Source organism: Astatotilapia calliptera, chromosome 19 (genome assembly GCF_964374335.1).
Source record: "Astatotilapia calliptera chromosome 19, fAstCal68.1, whole genome shotgun sequence".
Classification (NCBI taxonomy): domain Eukaryota; kingdom Metazoa; phylum Chordata; class Actinopteri; order Cichliformes; family Cichlidae; genus Astatotilapia; species Astatotilapia calliptera.
The window spans coordinates 29,258,318-29,277,805 of NC_137440.1; the positions used below are offsets into that span (position 1 = coordinate 29,258,318).

At 39.4% G+C, this 19,488-nt stretch overlaps 3 protein-coding genes across 4 annotated transcripts in view; 1 reads left to right on the forward strand and 2 right to left on the reverse strand.

Moving 5' to 3' along the window:
• The window catches only part of tdrd9 (tudor domain containing 9), a 40,210-nt gene extending 32,926 nt beyond the window's left edge, over nt 1-7,284 (reverse strand). The window contains exon 1 of the mRNA XM_026151030.2: nt 6,757-7,284. Within this exon, the coding sequence (XP_026006815.2) occupies nt 6,757-6,887 (131 nt within the window). The 5' untranslated portion in view covers nt 6,888-7,284. The remainder of the gene's footprint in view (nt 1-6,756) is intronic.
• On the forward strand, nt 91-8,721 carry rd3l (RD3 like). The gene is made up of 3 exons (XM_026151035.2): nt 91-413; nt 1,501-1,842; nt 3,867-8,721. The coding sequence occupies exons 2-3, from the start codon at nt 1,529-1,531 to the stop codon at nt 4,228-4,230; spliced, it is 678 nt and encodes a 225-aa protein (XP_026006820.1). The 5' UTR covers nt 91-413; nt 1,501-1,528; the 3' UTR covers nt 4,231-8,721.
• On the reverse strand, nt 8,455-18,926 carry kif15 (kinesin family member 15). Of its 2 annotated transcripts, none has more exons than XM_026152194.2 (35): nt 18,773-18,926; nt 18,533-18,563; nt 17,751-17,934; nt 17,539-17,615; nt 17,388-17,425; nt 17,200-17,297; nt 16,930-17,109; nt 16,560-16,769; nt 16,340-16,465; nt 15,946-16,068; nt 15,688-15,835; nt 15,481-15,572; nt 15,186-15,395; nt 14,773-14,950; nt 14,532-14,673; nt 14,194-14,335; nt 13,917-14,084; nt 13,691-13,819; nt 13,504-13,609; nt 13,218-13,383; nt 12,547-12,697; nt 12,352-12,437; nt 12,167-12,245; nt 11,978-12,064; nt 11,791-11,895; nt 11,560-11,682; nt 11,302-11,448; nt 11,113-11,208; nt 10,539-10,703; nt 10,210-10,313; nt 10,052-10,118; nt 9,924-9,961; nt 9,668-9,800; nt 9,038-9,169; nt 8,455-8,932 (listed from the first exon to the last, which is right to left on the reverse strand). In XM_026152194.2, the coding sequence occupies exons 1-35, from the start codon at nt 18,789-18,791 to the stop codon at nt 8,855-8,857; spliced, it is 4,158 nt and encodes a 1,385-aa protein (XP_026007979.2). In that variant the 5' UTR covers nt 18,792-18,926; the 3' UTR covers nt 8,455-8,854. The 2 variants fall into 2 exon arrangements, with proteins under 2 accessions (XP_026007979.2, XP_026007978.2); XM_026152193.2 differs by having other exon boundaries at nt 17,751-17,937.
• Between the last annotated feature and the right edge of the window lie 562 nt (nt 18,927-19,488).

Genomic DNA, 19,488 nt, shown 5'->3' on the forward strand with positions numbered 1-19,488 from the left:
GCACACACGCACCCTCGTCCTCTCTCTTTCTCTCCAATGCACACGTTTCGTGCAAGCTACAAAGCAGCTGACCCTACAACAAAAGCTGCACACTGCACAGAGGAGAGTGGGGTGAAAGGAGAAGAGAAGTGACAGCTCTTAGTCAGTTATCCGTGTGCGTGTGACTAACTCTCCTGGAAAAAGTCTGCATGACAGGCGCAGTGAGAGGACAGGACAAAAAACTACAAGACAAAAACATTTGCAACAACAAAGCAAGGGAAGGATTGCTGCCGGACGTAGTCAACAGTGAGAGGAGTAAAGTTTGCACAGGCAGATCCATGGAGACAAGACGCTGGAGGCTCTACTCTGTGAAAAGCTCTTCTTTGCCCAATTTCTAAAAAGCTCAGACAAGAGTCAGCAGTGCTGTTTCACCAGTAAGTACATTTCTTTCTTTTCTTATTCATCCAGATATTATTGTGATAACAATTTTTTTTTAATTTTTAAAATCTGATTTGCAGCTTACTAAGCGAAAACCCTTAAGGTTTTCTGTATGGCTGACCTCTGACCCCACAGGCAGTTTAATCCATCTGAATCCCAGGTGGAAACTCAGCTGATCTATCAGCTTGAATAAAAGGGCCAAATACGCACACCTGGGACATCAGCCTTGAAATCAAAGTAGCCATCAGGCAGGGATCAAAGGACAGAATAGCTATGGGATGATCATTTTTCAATGTCAAGCTTAAATTCTGAATTATTAAAACGTCACAAAGAGTCACAGACTAGATTTCAGTTATAAACTAGATTTACCACATAAAATTAATAAAACATTCTAATCAAATAATTTTCATTCAACCTGAATAGTCAAACCCATTTCAGTACAACTGCAAGATTTTTGACAATTAGCAAATTAGCATTTCCATTTTCAAGAAAAATTCCTCTGGTTAGCGGTTAATTTTGACTTGAAATACACATTTTGGGAGGTGATAACTTGGGTCACAGTTAAGGAAAGTCTGTTATCTTAAAAGAAATGGATCCTGGTTTTTTTTTTTGTTTTTTTTTTTGTTTTTTTGTTTTTTGGGGGGGGGGGGGGGGGGGGATTTAAATAGCAAAAGAATTATTTTATATTACAGCATGTTAAATCCCCAGAAAGTTTTGGGGTTTTTTTTTGTTTTTTAAATGTAATCACAGTGTATTACATTTTCCTTTAAGGGAAGACCAAAACCTCTTTGGTACCCACAAACATTTTTAATAAAGAGGGAAAAAAACCATTATTTTTTTCTAAAGGTTTTCAGAGAAGAGTTTTAATTTCCCTGGCTTACCTCAGTGTTTTTTCCTCATCTGCCTGACTTAAGCAGTTCCTCACTTGCTGTTATGCCGTCCTGTCATTTGCAGGTGCAACCGTTATAGAAATTTGTTTTAAGCAACGTCTATTCCAGTAATTCAGATGATTATTATGATTCTGTTGTGTTGTGAAAATCCTGTCTTGATGCTAAAGATAACTAATTATTCTAATGTCTTCAGCTTTTAAAGACAGCGTGCTGTGAATGCCATGCCTCTGTTCAGCTGGATGAAATGGTCGCATGAGACAAGAGTGCAGGCTCAGGATGAAACACCATCTCTGAAAATCTCAGGGGGGTTACCCAGCCGCATGCTGATCACAGAGCTCCTGTGGCATGTGGAAGAGCGCGAGCGGCTGGCGAGAGAACTGGAGCGTGAGCATAGGATGGCTCACAGCGCTCTGGGTCTCCACTGGTTTCAAAAGTACCCCAGGTTGCGGACCCTCATCCCCTCATCAGAACTACAACAGCTGGAGTTCTTGTGTGCCCAGATCCCATCTATCCAAGCAGCCACCGTCCTCTCCAGGTGTTTAGTAGTACCCATGCATTCTTCTGTCCTCACATTAGTAAGCTGTCAACAGATACTAGCTGCTACTGCATCAACAGGGCCTGACAGCAGGCAAAGCAGAGAAGACCCAAAGGGAAAGGGAGCTAGGGCGAGCTGCCAAGAAAGCCATTATGTGTTATTGTCACAGACACAGGCGATACAGGGTGTTAACATGTGAAGGTGAAGGACGCCCTGTAAGGGTGAGTGAAGCCAGGCTGCCGGGGTTGCCACTCGTCTGTTAGCCAGTATGGAAAAATAGCTGTTAGACATGGTTGAGCAATGAGCACTGTGACCTACTTACATATTCCCCATAAAACTCTCTACCAGTTCACTACTGTGTGCTTACATAACATCTTAGCCAAGAAAAACATATTTAATAAGATGTGTTATTATGCTTTTATCATTTACAAAAATCTTCGCTGTTGTCCCAGATATGTCATTTTTTGAAACTGTGAGAGAAAACAGATAAAAGCACACAGGTCCAACATTTTAGGTGAAGCACAGAAACTTCACATTAGCAGGCTGACACCATGCTGATGGAAATATTATTTCTTAGTTTGTAGATACTCAACTCCTCTGCTTGCATCTTATGGGACTGACATGGTTGTACATTTGTAGACCATCATCTACATGCTGTAGCCTTGTACTGCCAACAAAGGACAGTGTCAGTTCTAGTAGTTGCCACTTGAGTATGGCTCAAAACGGAAGTCATTCCCTAAAGCAGGGGTGTCGCACTCCAGGCCTCGAGGGCCGGTGTCCTGCAGGTTTTAGATCTCACCCTGGGTCAACACACCTGAATCAAATGATTAGTTCATTACCAGGCTTCTGGAGAACTTCAAGACATGCTGAGGAGGTCATTTAGCCATTTAAATCAGCTGTGTTGGATCAAGGACACATCTAAAACCTGCAGGACACCGGCCCTCGAAGCCTGGAGTTCGACACCTGTGCCCTAAAGGCTCCCATTTAAATTTAACTTAGCAACATTATAAAGCATCTACAGCTAGTTTCCCCTTTATAAGTCCTCTGAGTGGGCTGAATTTGTTTATAACCAACTGGATAACCAAGTTAGGAGTGTGGTCTCAATAATTGACAGGTTGGGCAACTAGAGCTGGAATCTGTTAGGGCTCATCCACTACTGAAGGTTATTAAACTGATCCTCTTCAACATCTTTGTGCTGTTATTACCTTGTGCCTTTGTTAATGTACAGACCCTCCCAGCAGTGAGTGCTAAAGTTTTATGAGTATTTACAAAGATGGCGCAGTGACAAGATTGCTTGTTAGAGTGACTCTGATAGAGTGACTCTGATTTTTTCCGACTGACTCTATTGCATATGCATTTCTGAGAGTTCCTTTCTCAAGGCACAAAATATAGGGAAGTGAATATTTACATCACAAGCAAACCCGCAACTCTGAGAGCCATTTACACCTGCTATTTTGACCTGTTTAGTAAATCTGGCACTTAATTTGTTAATAAGCACTAATTAGTCAATATGTATGTATTTTCACTGAATCTGTACAGTTTATGAACCCTTGTTAACCTTAGTTAGCTAAGGTTAGTAAGCATGGAGGTAAATTCTGGCTCCATGCTAATGTTAAGGCAATAAAATGTGAAATCTAAACCTCTGGGTGAGGGCACAATCACTACACGGCTGCTGCTATGAAGACAAAAGTCATAATATAGAAATAACATCTCTGTCAAAGCTTTTCAAAACTTGAGTAGATTTCATGTCCACTGTCTCTAATGTAAGAGGTCAAACTTTACCACCAACCCCTTCAGCAGAAAGAATAATAACCAGATAGGAGTGTGTGACTATTTCATAAACTACAGTGATACTGTGTTTTTAGGAACAGAGACATATTTCAACGTGGCTTAGTGTGACTGATTTTCAAGTCAGAGACGAGAGGACAGAGCGCAAAGGAAACAAGAAGGAATAAATGATGAGGAAATGAGAAAAACCTCTCCAAGAACTGTTTAATTAACTATAATGTTGTATGTTTCCACAGGTTTCGTGAGGTGCTTGCCACTAACAACATACGACCCTGGGAGCTGGCATCTGTGTTTAAGCAAATACTAAAGGACTTCCTGAGCCAAAGGGGATATGATGAAGAGGATGACCTCTCAGTGCAGCCGGTGCAGTTCCAACCCATGGAGGCTTGGACCAGCCGGTACAAAATGAAGCAGGGGTTTGTCACACCCACTGTCCCCAACTGTGGCGACCATCCAAGGGAAGAGATCCCAACGGTCTCTGGATACGTGGATCGGGTCATGCGCCACTCTGGTTCATTCACAGCACACAGGGACTGGGACCTTCCATATTATTATCCAGTACCTCTCAGGTCCAAAGGTGCTTACAGCACCACACTGTGAAAGGACAACTCTTTAACCATCTGCAACCAACAGCATGGAGACCAAATCGCAATATGCGTCTTAGATATAGACATTTCACTAGCTTTACCAAAATAGCACTAGGCTAGGTGTTATATGTACTCAAATGTTTAATGGCAATAACTAATTCTTATCCCTACTTCACAGCCTGAGTTGTTTAGTTACTCCTTATTCTAAACCTTCAATTGAACAGCTGGAGATGCATTTCAGAGATGTCAAGAACCTGGAGTGATTTTAATAGTAAAAGCACTAGATGCCTTTTTGGCTTTTGGCTAAGTGACAAACTGACTGAGTTGGTCAATTTGTGGTAGCTCATTAAGAGCTCAAAATGTCCAGCTTTTGGAGTGAATACATGTGTAAAAACATGACTGGCTCACATATAGTTAATGCAAAGATGTAAACACTCCACGTTACCTTATCTAACACAAGTCAGTCAACTTTCCTGTTATTGCTGGCCAAAACCTCTTGGGTGGCAAACATTTTATATGCAGGAAAAACCCTGGAAATCTGAGTGAGCACTCTTTAATGTAAATGTTTCAGACTGAAAAATAAAAAAACATTGAGCTAAACATTTTATATAGATTAGGCAGAACTCATCTTGATTTGTGTAGGACTTGTTTTTGTTCTTGTGTATCAGTGTTTAACTTCCTTTCGGAGTCCTAAATCCCTTGACAAACAGCAGCTATTGTTCTGTGCTACAGTTAAGACACCCTTCAGGAAGAAGTGTAGCAATGCACTATTTGATGGTCATTAAACTCAATCAACCAACTTGAAAAACAGATCAACGTGTAAATGGTAATAAATAGTATGATTTCCATTTAGCTTATCAATATACTATTGGACAAAAAATATTATTAAGTTGTTGCCTTGACTAAAGAACGTCCTTTATAAATAAAAAAAAACAAACATTAAAATAAGATTTACTATAATTCAGTTTGCATTAGTGAAGGCCTCAGTCGGATCAACACTGATAATCTAACCATTAATTTTTGATAATTCACAGGTAATGAAAACCTTAAAATAAAGAAAAACATGCAAAGACAAAATGATATTTTTCACTTGTCTGTTTTAGATGACCTGCATCAAACAACATGGTAAGAAAATGTGGGGACTTATGCAGTCCATCTTTGGGACTGTTTATCAGACACACATCAACAGCATCCACCCTTATAATATTAGGTCAGTGGTGGGGAACTCCAGGCCTCAAGGGCCGGTGTCCGGCAGGTTTGAGATATCACCCTGGGTCAATACACCTGAATCAAAACTAGTTCATTACCAGGCTTCTCGAGAACTTAAAAGACATCTCGGGCAACTCATCGTGTACCTGGAGTCAAGTGTTTTGACCAATTCAATATAACTATATATATTTTTAGACACAAGTTGTAACGGCCGCCAATTTTCTTTGTACGAGTTTATTATATGGCGTGCTGCGGGGAAAAGTCTGTTCTAACATTTAAGTCTAAGGTTTATTTTGAGAACCTGAGGGCTCTTTTTTGCTTCTCATCTGTAAACTCTCTCACGTGATTCTTGCATAGGTGGTAGAAGAGGTTTGTCATGCTTACGTCTGTGGTGGGGACCTGTTTGTGGTATTATTTGCAGAGTACAGATTTCTGGTCCATGTCAGACTTTTCATAACCAAACTATCTCCATGCTAGAGAGTTAGCCCCTTGTTTAGGAATAAGATCCTCAATTAGTTTTGACTGGTCCTTCCGTTTGGGGCTACCTGTTCTGCCTCATTTTTACTGTCCATGCTGGTATTCTCTGTGCCTGCATGGTCTTCCAAATTCAGTTGAGGAGGCAAGTTGGCCATTTAAATCAGCTATGTTGGATCAAGGACACATCTAAGACCTGCAGGACACCGGCCCTTGAGGCCTGGAGTTCCCCCACCCCTGTATTAGGGGATCTAGTGTAAGATTTTAAGAGGAATCTGGTAGCTTTGGTAGAGCAAATATTTGGTACATTTCTTAAAACAGTGTGCATTTGCTTGGATGACACCGGAGTTTTTACCCTTATCTCAATTTGAATACTTAAAAAAAAGACCACTGGCAGTGTAAAAACAAAGGTTAAAATACATTCAGATTCGAGGTTTTAGGAAAACCATACAAAAACGTGCAGCTGTATGGATGAAACCATTAAAATATCCCCCCGTTTGTTTTCTACAGATCCGGAATAATTTGTGTTAATTTTGGTCGTTACGCATTTACCCATTACGGTGACATTTAAGCATGCCTACAATGTGATTTCTTCTATTTGAACTTCACTTTCCAATACTTGCTGCCAAGCTGAGACATGATGTATATGTCCGCCAACGACTTAAAACACTTCATAAGTTAAAAACAATTTAACGGTATCACTTTGAGCAGCTAAATCTAGCAACAACAACAAAACCATACGCCATTAATTTTTCTAAAATATTTAAGTGTCTAACACCTGAATGCAAAGCTAGACCATGCTAGCATGCTACTTAGCTTAAGGTCAACCACGTTTACGCTAACTAAACCATCATACCTGCTCTCTTTCGACGATGGTTCATCGTCTGACTTCCTCTCAGCCACTTCTTCTGTGAGTTTAATGTTCGCAAACCTGTTCCCTGAAGTGAACCAGTCCGATATTTGTTCAGCGGTAAATATTTTCTTCATTTTGCGCCAGTAATTGTATTTTTTTTCCCACTTCGCTGTGATAGCGGGTAACACGAAGACGAAAACACGTGAGGCAGGCGCAGCTCTAAGGTCTCCCACTGGCGGTTGGAATAAAAATGGCAAGTCTACCTGTCTCTCTGTCTGTTTTTTAAATGAACCTTATAAACAAGTTATCAGCACCCACAGAAGATACACCACGAACAGGGTAACCAAAATTGTTATAGTTAATACTGTACTAGTCATAGTATTATTGTTAATTTTTCTGCTCTTGGTTTGTTTTTACATGACTAACAAATGAAAACATTTTAGTTAACTGTAATACCTTTGGTATGTGGAACTAGGCAAGAAGATAATTATTGTATACGATTTGTCACAATAATGATAGCAACCAAATAAAATATTTCTATATTAAAGAACAAAATCAGAGAAATTACTATCAATTATGACTTACCTGTTTAGGTGATCTCCACTATCTATTTTTTAAACCACTGAAAGCTAATTCGGTTGGATGTTTTATATCTAAAGACATACTTGACAGCTTAAAATCAGATTTATGTTTGTGCACTGTCTCATGTAAAATGCCAAACAAATTTCTTAAACAGATGTAAGCATTTGTGTTAACTTAATATTTAGCATAGTGATTTCTAAGGTGTGGGCTTGGATGTCCCACTGGGGCATGAATTTAGTGAAGTAATCAGAACTCATAGAACAAATCCAAATGACTTAAGTTACCAGGTATTCTGTCCCATATTTTCTGTCATTAGTGAGTAAACAGGTAGAAAGGAGCAGTAACTATCAGGTAGGAAATGAGAAACTGCAAATAAAGTAAATAGAAAATTAAAAGAGGATAAAAATGAATCTGCGAAGCCAAAGAGAAGATACTTCATCTTCATTTGTGTTAATCAGATTTCTGATTGAAGCTTTGGGGAGGTGCAGAAATTCTTTATATTCAATTGGGCCATTGTTAGAGTGAATTGTTAAATGTTTGTCATTTTATGTTTACCATTTGTACATTGTTTTAACTCTGTGAAAGGAATTCTTTCTGTCCTCCCCTCCCCAGATTCACGAGGTTCTGAGTGGGGAGGGGCAGTAGTGTTTTTATCACAGGCACATCCTTGTGAAGGTCTGTTTGATGTTGGTAAACTTCCTCCCCTTTGTATGGAGCACACACACACACACACACACACACACACACACACACACACACACACACACACACACACACACACACACACACACACACACACACACCTTAGAACCATGTGGGCGTGGCTTTGTTCTGATGTTTTTTTTGTGTGAACTGTCTCTCAATAAAAGGCAGCAAGGGAGGTCAGATGTGAGGTCATTTTCGTGGTGGACACAGGCCTCCCTTGCGCAAGTGATTGATCGATCGACTGTCTTGTTTTCTTCATGATGAATAAGTCTCTAGAATTAGCGGGGCTTGTGGAAACACAGACCCAACAGCCATGACATTTGTAGGTTTAACAAGGATGATTTTGGGGATTCCTGCTGTTGTTCAGATAAAATAAAACATTTGGATCAGGCTCCGAAATACTGACATTCAAACTTAGAAAAGAGAAAAAATTTAATTGCAGTATTTTTTTTTTTTAAGTTCATTGTGCTAAAAAAAAGAAAAGAAAAAGAAATTCATTGGATATACATCACTACAATGGTAAAACGGCAACTAACAATGCCATGTACAGAATTCAAATCTTCAGTCATACAACACAGCACCAAGCATATACACCGACAAAATGTGAACACAGACTCCATAACCAGAGAACAACGTGATATCAATCTAACCTAACAGGACCAAGAAAACGTGGGCCTGCACTAACAGAGGTTTAGTCACAGCACAGTGTCAAAGTCCAAAAAACAGAAGTAGAATAACATTATGGCAGAAAAAACAAACTTATATTAAAAAAAAAAGAAAAAAGAAAAAAAAGATTTGACTGTTCAAACAAGCATCAGAGGTTTAACTCCAGCGGTGGACATCCAGTGTTCTCGCGCATTAAGCTAATCTCCGTTCGGAGCTTTTCGTTTTCCTTGAAAACACAAAGAATTGCACAAATTTGATTGATGTCATGAGTTATCAGTATTCACCTGGTCATAGAAAAGCCTTCTTTAGTCTTAGAGGAGAACATAGTTACCTCCTGAAGTTTTGTGTTGTCCTTCTTAAGCTTAACGAGATACTCAATCCTCTGTTTGTGATTCTTGTGTCCCACAAGTTTTCCATTCTCCTCAGACAGCTTAATGTTCTGTTTACGGAGAACCTCAATCTCCTGTAAGAAAGCACAAAAAGTTGCAGAAGTCACAAAAGCCACCTGTAGGTTCACAAATGTGCAATATGCTAGACCCCGACCCATAGCAATATATATAATACTGGCTCTTTACCGATATCCGTATCAACATTTATAAGAGCCAATAAATGAAAATGTATAAGGGTAAAGAAGAGAGGGGAGAAACACCCTGAACTTCCCTGTTAATAACACAGGGAAGATCCAGAATCAACCAGCTGATCAGAGCTGAGTCAGGCAGAACATAAAGGAGTAATCCCCAATTCATAGTGACAATAAAATAAGATTATTTTAAAACTCCACTTTAAGGACTCATAAATAACTACACATAACAAATGTTAGAAAAAAACAACAACAACTCTGTTGGCAACAGTATTAGTCTTAAAAATACTATATTGTCTTTGTAAATCTGGACCCAGTGTTCCAGATGTAAAATGAGACGGCTATGCATAGCACAATCTTTGTATGGCACATGATTTTTACCTGGATTAATTTCTCTTCCTCCACTATCCTCTGGTTCGTCTCTCTCAGCTCTAGACAGCGGTTTCTCAGCTCAGTGGTGAGCTCTTGAATGCAGGTCTGAGACTGAACCAACATAGACTCCTGCGCCTGCAATCTAATCGCAGAGAGGAGAAGAAAACAGAGCAGGCTGTAAAATCTGAAGCTTAAAAAAAGGTTTGAAGCATTATGCAAGAGCAAACAGATCAATCTGATGACACCAATCCATGCAGATGCTTACTTTTTTTGAGTTTCTGAAAGCTTCTGCATCATTTTGCTCTGTTAATAAATACAAGAGAAACAGGACATGAATAATTATCGGTAACTTCATTAATGATAGAATTTTAAAGCAGAAGAACAGATGCAGACCTTCTCTGTTCTCTCCTCATCTAGCTCTTTAAGAATGGAGTGCTTGAAGGCTTCATTCAACTCTTCACTGAAACACATGCAAGGCAGAATTATTTATTTTATTTATACTTTTTCATTATAGGTGGCCTGAGGATTGCATAATCTTCAAGATACTCAACCCGTTATTATTTCCATTTTGGGTCATCTGGTTCTGCTTAGTGTAAAACTTATCAAGCAAAGCCTGGATCTCCATTCGAACCATCTCTTTCTCACTGAGCTGCGTCTGGGAGAAAGGCAATACAGTATATGAATGTTGTGTATATATTCAAATAGGATGCATTCATGACAAGCATTTCATGAAAAATGCAAATAAAAAAATATTTAAATACAGCAACTTCAATAAGAACTTCATAAAGAACTTATTCGAATCTATAAAAACAAAGCTACTTGATATAAATCAGTCTAATTATGAAAGATTATAGATTCATTAATTTTTCCACAAATATACCTTAAGCCGTTCGATTTCCTCATTTTTGGCAGCTCTCTCAGCATTCAGCTCTGATAAAAGAATTTCCATGGTCATCATGGAAGAGCGTCTATTCTCCAGCTCCCGCTCCTGGATTTCCAGCACCTGGCTCAGGTCCCTGTTGAAACTTCCAGGGGTACAGGGTGTCTTAAATTTAAAAAGAGGGAAAAAAGAAATAAACAAGAAAGTTTGTATATGCTATGTTCTTAAGTGCAAATTTAAAAACATACATTTATGAAGGGATATTTAACTTCTTCACGTTCACCAGGTATGTTAGGGCTAGGTTAAACAAGCACACATGGTTGATAGGCAAAGATTTTACACTTTCTGACACAAGCCTCTACTTAACTTCAGCTTGTGACACCCTGACGTTTGGTTTTTGTGTCTTCTTCTGGTGTCGCATTAGAGATCTTTCATATGCAAGGTGAACATGTTAACCATGAGACCACTGAGCCATGACTTGCAGCTTCTCAATTTGGGTAAGCCACGGTTGGATGTTAAGCTAAATTTGGGCACCAGTGACCAGGTAGATGTTAAAAACATAAGCAGGTTTTACCCGAGGAAACGATTTAGGCGTTACTGTCGGTTCAACGGGTGGCTGGAAAGCTCCATTCCTGATAGTTTTCTCGACAGCTTCTTGCTGTCGTTGCAGCTGGTAAAAGGTAGAAATTAGGGAAATTGGTAACATTGATGTGTTATTTGATTGACTTAATTGAATAAATAAAACAAAATAAAAAAACTTTACCTTCTGCTGCAGATTCTGTATAATGATATCCTTCTTGGCGGTTTGCTCTTGAGATGCCTGCAGGAGGCTGTTTTGCTCATCTAAGACTTTAGTAAGCCTTTCAACCTCCTCAGTGGCATAAACAATCTCCTCCTGCAAAACCTCAACCTGAAGACACACAGTATATACAATTTGTATCATTCAACTCTATTCTTTGCTCTTAATTACTTGTGATGAATCTACAAAACACCACAAATTCATTTACAGTCGTTTCATTACCTCTATTTTGTTGGATGCCACCCTCCTGTCTAAAGTTTCTTTAAGGTCACAGATTTCTTCCTGCATCTTACACTTTTGCTCCTTGATGTTGTCCCTTTCACAGCATGCAGCGTTGCATTTGGCCTGGAAGAGCAATGAGATTAACTGTATAAAAATGCACTATAAAATGGTTGTGTAACGTAAAGGGTAACTACAGCAAACAGTATAAGGATAACGTAGGAGTAAGATTACAGTGATGTCTCTGATATCTTCATTAAGATGAACAATGGTCTGGTCCTTGTGGCTCAGCTCACTGCGGAGGTCTCTGGTTTGGTTAATAAGGTCTAAAACAACATCCTGTAAAACATTACAAGCAGTTTTTAGAAGGGCAGTAGAAATACAGAAGCCATATTTGAGGAATTAAAGATACGAGGCTTACTTTGTCCTGTTCAGTCTTCTGTTCCAAGCTTTTTATGCTTTCCTTGGCAGAGGTAAGATTTTGTTCAAGATCAGCAAGAGTGGACACCTTTGAAACAAAAATGAAACAAGCAGGTTTAACGACTAGGCTGCAAATACTTATATGAAAGTTTTTTTATTTGCAGAGATACACCTTGTTCTTAAGACTGACCTGTTGTTGATTTTGTGTTATCAAGTCTGAGACTTGTTTTTTGAGTTGTGCATTCTGCTCCACTGTTTCAAGAAGTTCCCTGAAGGATACGAAAGCGACCCATGTTAATGTAGTAATTTAACATTTTAGGAGACAAAAAAAAAAAAAAAAAAAAAGATTAAAAGTTTTAACTGTGCAGAACTTACTTTGATGTACTTTCTTTGTTTTCCTTTAACTGGGAGACTAAGGTGTTTGTGTGCTCCTGCTCAGTTTGCAGAGAATTATTCAATTTCTACAGTAAAATAAATAAATAAATAAATAAATAAAAATCAAGGATAGAAAGTAAACATCATGGCAACATTTTCAGACAAAGCTGTCGTAAACCCTGCGAGTTCACTCACCATGATCTCGGCTTTCAGTTCGTCGATCTCCTTCTGCCTGTCATCCAGCTGCTGTCTTGACTGATCAGCCTCAAACTTGGCCTCAGCTTGAAGCTGGTCAAACGAATCCTGAAGTGTCCGATGCTGCTCCAGAAGCTGCTCCCACTCCAGCCTGGAATGAAGATGTTGTCACGTGAACACATCAACATACTAATGAGGCCACAGCACTGCAAAAAATAAGAACCACTTGAATCCAGCCCCCTCTACTTTATTGGCTGCTTTACTGCTATTTAACTGGATTCAAACAGAGGGAACTGGGCAAACTGTTTTCTGTAATGAACCGTTACAGCTCTCTGGTGATGGCCACACATATTTTCCTTCAACTCTATATTTAACGCGAGTTGATTTGATAGTCTTTATGTTCCCATAAAGCTAAATGTCACACAGTTGTGTAACACACAGCGCCATTATAATAAATTTATGGAGAAAGCACATTTATCAGTATTAACACAATCCTAAACTGAATTGAAAGCTTTTGAAACAACATCAACACAGATTTGTTTTCAACAGACTTTCCATAATTCAGCATCATTTTCATCAACTTCAATTCAGTTGTTCTACATGTGGTTCTACATAGCATGGCTCTCTAAAAGAAAAAATGTTGTCCACCCCAGTATTTGACTCATGCTTACTGGACTTTGTCAAGTTGGAGCTGTGTGCTGATCAGACTGTTGGAGAGCTGACTCATCTCTCTCTGCTGCTCGCTCTGACTGTCTATTAGCTTGTTCTTCACAGAGGCCAGCTCCTTATCGGACGACTGCAGCACCAAGCGCAGGTCACGGATCTCGCTCCTCAGAACTGAAAGAAGTGCAAAAGGACCGTGGCAAACTTTTCCCATCGCTGGCTAAAGTCAAAAGTTCTTACATTTCTTAAGATGAGCACAAGTTCATGCAATCAGCAGAAACATCACAGACTAACCTTCTGCAGCTTGCTGTTCAGACTGAAGGCTCTGTTGCAGGTTGTTAATAGTTTCTTGCAGACAGAGTTGATCTTTATTCCAGTTATTTCTTTCAGTAGAAAGTTGCTGTACAACAGTGTAAATAATCAGGAAATCAATTTAAAAAAGGACATTTTCCAATTTCTCATGCAAATTAAACATTTCTACCTCGTCCTTGCAGTCAGATTCCTGAGTTATCACAGCCACCTGTTCCTCAAGTTTGGAGATTTCTTGCAGCATCTTGCTGTTCTTCAGCTCCTCTTCATTCAACTGCGCCTGGATGCGGCTAGCTTGATCCTGATGACAAATCAGAAAAAGTTTAACACAATAAGTGGACTTTATGCGGTCATTTTATTTGCATAGTATATGCAGACAAAAATCCACACTGCTTTACCTGCACTTGACGCAGTTCCTCCGTCAGGGCCATCTCAGTCATGTCTGATGGAGGCTGCTCCGACCAAATGCCGTTTTCATTACCGTCCATCCCATTCAGGTGCTCCGGGCTGGAGAGCGGCACGAGGCGGGACCGCAAGTTGTATCCTCTGGTGGGCGTGCTGAGAATCTGGTACAATAGATATTTCATTATTGAAGCCCAATTCATTTTTTCATAATCCTAAATAGAGATTGGACCTAATGTTACCTTATAGTTAGTCATTTTTGCAACGACTAACCTTTAGAGTTTCAACATGAATTCGGTTCAGTTCAGAAACCTCCTGTTTGTTATAAGCATTTGTAGCTTCCAGAATCTTCTCCAAATGTTTGTTGGACTTCTCAAGGTATCGTTTCTCAGACTCGAGCTGAGCCATCTGCTTCCTGAAACACAAAGCACCACTTTAATCTTCGTGAAGTTTATTTGTGATTTAAATAATACATATTAAAAATTCTTTTAAATACATTTTTGACACAGAAATCAAAGCTGAGCTGTGTTTTCATATATGATACCTCTTCTACAAGAGGTAGAAGGGATGTTAACATCAGATTTATATTAAAGAACCTCTTTAACTCTTACTTGGTGACATCTTTGTACTCTTCAAAAGCCTGAAGGGCCCCTGTCAGGTCTGACTGTCTCTGAAGGAGCTTGGCATTGAGTTTCTCAATTGTCGCTGCCGAGGTGGTATCTGTAGCCACAGAGGCTGAAGAGACTTCTGAAGCTGTGGAGCAACAAGTGATAATTAAAAACAACAGTATATTATAATTCACAGTTTTATTTTTCCAAACATAATTCTCCAATTTTTGGATGGCAATCTTACTTTCTGTGGGTCTCTCTGACTCCACAGCTTTCTGAAAGGCCTCTTCAATCTCCACAGCAACTTGGGCTGCAACTTCTTGAGCTTTCACCACTGATTCAAGCGAACGTAGCTGACGGTTCTCCTCTCTGAGGCTGTAATTCTCTGCAGCGTAGCGAGTCATCTTTGGGTGATGTTCAACCTTGTTCAAGGCAGAAGTGTTTTAAAAAAAATAAAAATAAAGAGTGTGGTGGTGAAGAAAGTGAGAAATTAATTATGGCACATGTAACCTTGCTTTTGCCATGTTGTTATATGAAGAAAAATATATATGCCACTGGAGTGTATTTTGATTTTAGTTTCTCCTACAGCTTGCATCTATACAATATGCAGATATAGTTTCAAAGCCTTTAATTTAAGCAGTGGGCTGACATTTGTACCTGATCCTTCAAGATCTTAATCTCTTCTTTCAGCTGATCAATCAGAGCCTGAGAGTCCTTGTCTGACAGCAAGTTTTCCCCTGCCTTCAGTTTTTTCTCCAGGCGAGAGATGTGGTCTTCTCGAAACCTGACAATCATTCGGCTGGAATGGATAAACTTGTCTTTTTGCGCCCAGGCCTCCTCTAGTTGGGCCACCTTGGTGAGTAGCGCCTGAGAACAATCAAACGTAACTATAAGTTTCACTATAGGTTTTTAAAATACGTGGCAAAATAAACAAATAAAAGCTTCATCTTGCCTTTTTTTCCTCATCTTGTTTCTTCCACAGACGAATAGCAGACATAAACTTTGCTTTATATGAGACATCATGATGAGTCTCGATGGATGAGCCTGGATTGGTTAGAATAAAAAAAAAAAAAAGTAACTTAGTCTATGCTGAACTCTAAAACGGTTTAAACAGGTTGTTAACGGGCTGAACATTAACATATGTTTGATTCATTGTTACCCATGTGAAGTTCTGGTCCTCCTGGTGCTATGTCTCTCCCATAGTCCACTCCCTGAGATGTGAGCGCCTGAGCAAGCTGCTCCTTCAGCTTCTTCACTTCAGCCTGCAGCTGCTTCATATTTCCCTGTGTATCTTCATTGATGACAGCCTGGCAAGGCACAATAATTATACAGAGATAGGAAAAAACTGTAGTGAGAAATCAAGACACACTTGTTAATTCTAAGTTTTAACTAAGTATTTGGCTCTTATGACTTATACCTTATTTTTGATCAACTTTGCTCTCTGGGCAAACTGCAGGGTGGACAATGTTTCTCCAAAACACTTTGAACCAGGGTGGACGTTGGCTATGATGTAAGTCTTGGCATTCCCTCCAAGAGAGTCCTGAAATTACAGTGACAATAGAATTGTTAATATATCTGAACATTATTTCACATATAATTCCCCAGAAGTTACACTGTGAAATTTTATGAATCTCATATATTCACTGCAATCCATACTCTACAACCTAGGAAATCACATTTGCAAGTTAAGACCTAAAATAAAGAGAGAAAACCTTAAAAATCAAGCACTGCAACGATAATGCCTGACTGTGGCGCATGTCTGCAATTATTATTTCCATGCTACATCCTCCTGAATTTGCATCTACACATACCCTGAGCAGAAAGGTGAGCTTTGAATCCCTGTAGCAGATGTGGCGATTCTTTCCATTAGACACGTCCACCAGCGCCATGATCACCTGGCCAAGGCACATGAGGGAGCGATTGATACTGCTGGCCTCCTGAGCAACAGAAGCAGAGCAGACAGCAACTTTTAGAGACCATAAAACAATGTAGGTCCAATAGTGTGAGGGCATTAAGACACAAAGCCTTCACCTTCAATCTCGAGCCCTCTGTGTGTGTGTCTTTCTGCCTCTCAGACCCTGCCAGATCAACCAGGTTCAGCTGAGACATTCGGATGTTCACCACTTCATTGATGGACTCCTTGGACTCCAAAGTCATAGTGAACACTGCGTGGGATCTCGAAGACTCGCGATTCATCGAGGTAGAGGCCACACGTCGATTGCGCCAGCCCATAGAGAGCACCTAAATGGTTTAAAACACACATTTTATACAGTCCCACAGCTTGTTTTGTTTTTATGAAACTGGATAAATTCACATACAAGAACATACAGGTTTCATACATTCTAATTGGTTAGACAGTAAACATAAGAACCATCAGCCACAACAAACTGGGACTTTATACCTGGTACGCTTCAGCCGCTGAGTTCACAAACTTCTCCACGACTCCCTCAACAAAGACACCTTTCTTGATGTTCTCCCTGAGAAAAAGGCTGGCTGAGGCCGTGTCCAGAAGGTCATAAATTTGTTCATTGTATATCTCAATAAATGAACATTTGCAGAGGAAACTCTTGGACTGAGAAGACTGTTGGGGAGGGGAGAACAAGTGAAAAATTCATTTAAAGAACAAATTTGAACAATATGTCTTTCAAGATAATAAAATGTTAGTGCTCACCCTTTCCACTTCCCTGTTGATGAGAAAAAACAGGTACTCAAAACTTCGAGGAATGACCCCCCTTAGATCATCTGTGAAATTATCCAGCTCGGATGGCCCTGAAGCAAAAGAGAGAAAAATTATTTTAGGTTATATGATTGTTCGATCATATTTATTCTAAAATGTAAGTGATATTACAGAAGCCGCACCAAGCATGGTGAAGGTTTTTCCAGAGCCTGTTTGTCCACTGCAAAAGAGGAGACCAATAAGGAACCAAATGGGTAATTCACATTAAGCACACTGAAGACTGGCTGTGCCATAAATTGATTTTATGAAGTAAAGAATGGGAAGATCACTTACTAGGCAAATATTGTACCGTTATATCCATTCATGCACGACTCAACAATATTCTTGGCCACACTGGAAAATACAGCAACCTGTAGAAATGTTACAATTACTTTTTTAGCCATAAAAGCTACATCTCAGATCAGTAAAATAAAATTTAGACAATTAATATTAACAGTGACACAGTGGCATTTTTATAACCGAATAATCAATAATGTGCCTCAAACCTGTGTGGTGTCCATATCAGCAACATGATCATAGGTGAAGGTTCGTGGTTCTGGTTTTGAGAGCAAACGGATGGTGTTTGGTGACGTGACAGAGAGACACAGGTTCTGATCGCCATCTGTGGTCAGCCCAGTGTCCCGGGTCAGAGGTCGTACTCTGACAAAGACTTTAATAGAGTCGCTCTCACTGCTTTAAGCCCAGATAATAACACGACAAAGAGCAAGATATTTAAGGTGAAAATAGCAAGAGTTAAACACTGTTAAAAAGAGCAGCTGCTAATTTACTGCATGGTTGTTTTAACTATAACTATTGTCTTTCCAAAAGCATCAAAATAACAGTTAAAGTGGCCTCATTAGCCACACACCGTACCAGCAACAACACTATGCATTATTGCGTGCATTATTTCATTACATTGGCCCATTTTTATTTTACTTTTCCTGCTCCATAAATGTGCTGCATACAGCTGAGAAATTTATTTTTACAAACAGATTACACCAACATAGTTTGTGAGCCTGCATGTTTGCTAATCCATACAAATTACAGCCCTTTTAGAGATCAATCCTAACGATGTGACCAACTATCTCACTTTGGTCATTACATTTAGTCACTTAACTCCTAATCATAAGGAGGGAAACAGTTTTCTTTTGATCCTTCTTGGTAGCAACAGAGTTAGGGTCGTATTAGTATGAAGCAGCTCTGGTTTCATTTTACCGTTATCCTTTTAGGTTTGTAGCGTCAGCGTTTTAAACTAAAAAAAACAGACGGCGTGACAAAGTATGATTACCTGGCAGCAAGGTGAGCTGAATCAGCAGAGCCTGTTAACAAAATCATGACCATGTTAGATGTTGATTTAGCTTTGCAAGTCGTTTTTAGAGCTAAAGCTTCATTAATAATACAGCGTTCAAGTATCATGCTTAGAGCTTCCATACATACTCGATGCCTGGCATCGAGTTTCATAGCAGCGTTTAAGCTAATTTTACTCCTGTTAGCTGAACAACAAAAACATGCATTTGTGCTGCTCTACCTTTCCCACTGGAATTCATTGTTGACAGCCGAATATTCTCAGTTTCCTGGTAAAATATATTTTTCACAACATTTCGATTAACAGAGGCAGGAAGACAGCACTGTTTACATCCTTCGAAATTGGCGGGCAAGTTTGCTCCTACTTCTTCTTCTTCTTCCTTAGTTTTATGAACAGACTATTGAACGGGACATACCGCCACCTGCTGTTCAAGTGAAAACTGTTAATTGTTTGTTTTGTTCTAGGGATTTTGTCTTGTTTTGTTTAGGTGAGTGAGTATTTCCAGCAGATCCCAGGAACGACATCCCGAAATCTCTTTCTTAACCCTGTAATATGTAGGGACTTTGTTACTATCAGTCTTTCAAGAAAACAAAATGTCAATTGTAACAGTTTCATAGGCATAACCTTTTATTTTTTGCATCAGTAAGGAGATACCAAAAGAATTATTAGCCGAAAAGCATATCTTGGTATGGTGTGAAGTGTGCCCCTGATAATCTGAGACAACTGGATAAGTGGAGAACAGAAGAAGTGACAAGACTGAAAAACTGTCCACAGCAAATGAACAGTATCTGAAAGTTATGTCCTTAAGAAATAGGACAAATCTAATAAAGACCTGACATAGGACCTGCGAGACACATCTGGCCCTTCAGTTGATTCATCAACTGTTCACCGAAGCCTTGTCAGAAATAGATTTTTGACAACCATATTTCCACTGACAC